The sequence below is a fragment of the Bison bison genome, unplaced genomic scaffold, assembly GCF_000754665.1.
Source record: "Bison bison bison isolate TAMUID 2011002044 unplaced genomic scaffold, Bison_UMD1.0 scf7180017853183, whole genome shotgun sequence".
NCBI classification, from domain to species: domain Eukaryota; kingdom Metazoa; phylum Chordata; class Mammalia; order Artiodactyla; family Bovidae; genus Bison; species Bison bison.
In genome coordinates, this window is record NW_011483756.1 from 34,179 (window position 1) to 37,991 (window position 3,813).

Sequence of the window (3,813 nt, forward strand, 5' to 3'; positions counted from 1 at the left end):
ACCTAAAACAGTGGCACTTTTATTAGATGCTGCTTCTGGATGGCAAATCTCAGGTAAAAATTGTATACGCAGGGACCTTGCTGCAAGAAACTGCCTGGAGGCGAAAATAATGTTCTGAAAACCAGTGACTTTGGACTGTCTCGTCAAGAGGATGGTGGTGTGTACTCATCTTCTGATTTAAAGCAGATTCCATTAAATGGACAGCACCAGAAGCTCTCAATTATGGGAGATATTGGGACCAAACTAGGGACCAAATGTCCCCGGCATTGGCAAGCAGATCCTTAACCACTGGACCACCAGGGAAGCTCCATAATTTTTTTTTTTTAATAAGAATAATGTACTTATGTATTTAGTAGGTAAAGGAGTATTATATATCACCATCGTCATAAGACCTGGTAGTTGACGAAAGAAGAAAAGTAAAAAAGTCTTTAAAAGCTTTGATATGAATTTAGCACTTGTAAAACCAAATCCTGGCCAGTTTGGATAGGAGGCTTGGGGCCTATAGTTCACGTCAGGGAGTAGTTAGGGGATGAGGGCTGCTTAATATAGCATCGGATTTCCTGTAGAACAGTTTCAGGAAGCCCTGTTCTTTTCTCAGCCCAGCCCGGGGCAGAACAGAGAGACCCACACAGAGCAGAAAGAAAACTGCTCGGTCCTACGTACTCGCTGAGATACAGAACTGTCGGCCTGTGTTCTGGTCCCACACACCTGTGTTTCTGCCTCTGGTGTGTTGCTGTTGAGTTGCTCAGTCGTGTCCGACTCTTTGCGACCCCATGGACTGTCGCCTGCCAGGCTCCTCTGTCCACAGGATTCTCTAGGCCAGAATACTGGAGTGGGTTGCCATGCCCTCCTCCAGGGGAACTTCCCGACCTAGGGACTGAACCTAGGTCTCCTGCATTGCAGACAGAATCTTTACCGTTTGAGCCACCAGGGAAACCCTGAGGGGAAAACAGAGGTGTGGCCTAGTCTGGAAAACTTGAGGTGAGCTTTGCAGCAGAGTCTCCTGGAAGCAGGGAGCATGCCCCCGGACACCTTGGCACTGTTGACTCAGATTCTGTACTGTAGGCCCACAGATCCACAGTGGACACGCCCATATTTAATGGTTGTGGTTAACTGTCTGCAAGTTATCTGTTAGTAAAGCTCATAAAAGCCACTAATGACCATGAGCGAGGGAGACACACACACAGAGAGGTCAGAAAGGTGGTTACACGGGGCTGCGTTAGTGTTCATCCTAGTCAGCCAGGGTGACCCTGGTTGACTTTACTCTAGCCTTGACTTTACTAGCCTCACACTTGAGCCTTTAGCTGCTACCCTCGGTCAGGCCATGATACTAAAACTTAATTCATCACTGTCAAGGTGACAGCTATGTTCAGCATTCAATGTGGCTCCAGGGAATCTCGTCTTTTCATTTTTGACCATATGACCTTTGCTGAGTTTTCATTTCTTTGAGGCATTTAAGATAACCTTTAGAATATGCTATAAAGCAGTTTTATTTTTTTAGGTAATTATTATTTTTTAAATCGTTTATTTATTTTTGGCTGTGCTAGGTCTTTGAGGCTGTGTTGGTTTTCCTCTAGTTCTGGCAACAGGGGGCTACTCTCTAGTTGCGATGCCCTCTTTGTGGTGGCTTCTCTTGTTCCGGAATACAGACTCTAGGGCACAGGCTCAATAGTAATGGCACACGGGCTTAGCTGCTCTGCAGTTTGTGGGATCATCCCGGACCAGGGATTGAACCCATGTCTCTTGCATTGGCAGGTGGATTCTTTACCACTGAGCTATCGATAAAACAGTTATTATTTTAAGACAGTTATTATTTTGTGCAGTGTGGTCCACAGATTTCGTCTGATATTTGACAGAAAATCTAGCACAGTTATTCTTTACTTCTTAAGAATTCCAGGGGTAGGCAGTCACAGGGCTTTTTCAGCAATTCCAGGAGTTTCTACAAACCTTAGATCTTGTATTCTTTCACCTCAGTATGTTCAGTATCTCTGCTATTGTAGTCAAGCTTGTTGCCTCAGGGTTGCAAAATGGCTGTTGCAGCTCCAGATATCACATCATCATCATATAGCTGCCCATGGACAGGATTAAAGGAGCCAGACATCTTATGAGACCCTCTGTTAATGAGAGAAATGTGATTCCAGAAACCCTGATATATTCCACATTAAGTGTCATTGACCATCCATGGTCTTGTGGCCCCCTCTGGACAGTCACTGCAAATGGGATTGTTGGATTGCCTTAGCCCTATACTGCATCTTCTCCACTCCCTCTTCCCTAGTCCAGGGTTGGAACACAGCCCCTCAGATAGAACTAGGTTTCTGTTAATAGGAAGACTGAGCACCGGTGCTGTGTAGACCACCATCACCACCTGGCAGAGCTCCTCCCGGGAGAAGCGGCTGTTCCCTGGCCTCAGGGACAGAGGACAAGGGATTCCACGATGGGGCTCCTGTCCTGCAGGCTCCGTGTGCACACACGCCTCCCACCCCCAAGCCCTGTTCTCATTTCAGCTCCCAGCTGAGGGCCCCACTGGGTCCCAAGCCCAGCGCCAGGTCCCAAGGTCTGTCTCCCCATCACTCAGCTCTGGGATTTTGTGTGTGCTCACCGGCCAGCCCCGCCTCCCCCAGTTCCAACACCACCTGGGGAAAGGGGCAGAGAACACATGTGATAAGATATTTTTAATGCACTTGACACCTCCTGGGAATGTAACATATATCGCAATATTAAACACTCAGAGGAGGGTTTCGGAGTTTTCCATTTTCAATACGAGGAACCGTTGGCATAAAGTGATGCAATTTTTGCCCAAGAACAGAGTCGGGACTGATGGTCAAGTCGGTGTGCTGCACAAAGTGTGTTCTGCTCATGGGTGGAGAATGGGGCTCCCCCCTCAGGGTGCACCCGGAGAGGAGTTGAGCCTCATGGGAGCTCAGAGGGAGGAACAGCTGGGAGCTGCCCCTGGGTCCCCTTGGGGGGAAGTGTGATGAGCGGGGAGGGCGCTCTTCCCCTTTGTGTGAGGCTGTTGGTTGGAAACCGCCCCATAAAGGCCCGGGGCACATCCCCTTCTGTGCAGACTGCAGGCTCCATCCTTCAGCACCGAATCCAGGGCGCGTCGGGACAGGGCTGGGCCATGGCGCCTGGGCCCTCCACCCTCCTCGGCCTGGGTGAGTCTGGGGGTGCTGGGACGGATTCCAGGGGCAGAGGGGCTCTGCTCAGCCCTGACTCCAGCCCAGGAGACGCCAGAATCCTGGGGGGCAACGTGGTTCCCCCTCCATCCCTGGGGCTGCGCCCTCAGCTTTGGCCCAGACCCAAGTGACGGGAAAGGTTCGGTCCTGGACACCGGCCGGGTGTGGGGTGAATGCAGACTGAGCCGGGCTGGCCTGGAGGAGAGGGTCGGGTTGTCTGAGATTACTTCAGAGCGAGGAGAGGGCTTGCACTCAGACGTAATGTTGTGGGGGGCGGTGTTGGGAAATGATGGAAAGACACCCGGCCACTCCACGGCTCCTCGAGGGCCCCGGGACTGCGGCCAGTGAGGAAACTGCGAGGCGGGCACCTTCTCACTAGAGCTTCTCTTCCAGCGCTCTGTCTGGCCCAGACGGCCCGCACCCAGCAGGGTGAGTCTCCCCCAAACCCCCGCCTCCCCAAGACGGACCTCGATGAGAGCGGAGCCGACCCGGGGGCCTGGGGGCCCCGGCTTATACCCCGAGCTGCTAACAGCCCCAGGGGGGGACCCTGGCCCGGGTCTCCCTTGTCCCCCGTCTGCCCTCGATGGCCCCGCAGGGACGACCCGACCCTCAGGACCGTGCTGAGCCCGCCAGCTCG

General features: G+C 52.2%; 1 protein-coding gene across 1 annotated transcript in view; it reads left to right on the forward strand.

Annotated features, from left to right (window-relative positions):
- The first annotated feature begins 2,920 nt into the window (after positions 1 to 2,920).
- The window catches only part of LAIR2 (leukocyte-associated immunoglobulin-like receptor 2), a 5,738-nt gene continuing 4,845 nt past the window's right edge, over positions 2,921 to 3,813 (forward strand). Inside the window, exons 1-2 of the mRNA XM_010853574.1 lie at positions 2,921 to 3,155; positions 3,570 to 3,605. Coding sequence (XP_010851876.1) covers positions 2,975 to 3,155; positions 3,570 to 3,605 — 217 coding nt within the window. The 5' untranslated portion in view covers positions 2,921 to 2,974. The remainder of the gene's footprint in view (positions 3,156 to 3,569; positions 3,606 to 3,813) is intronic.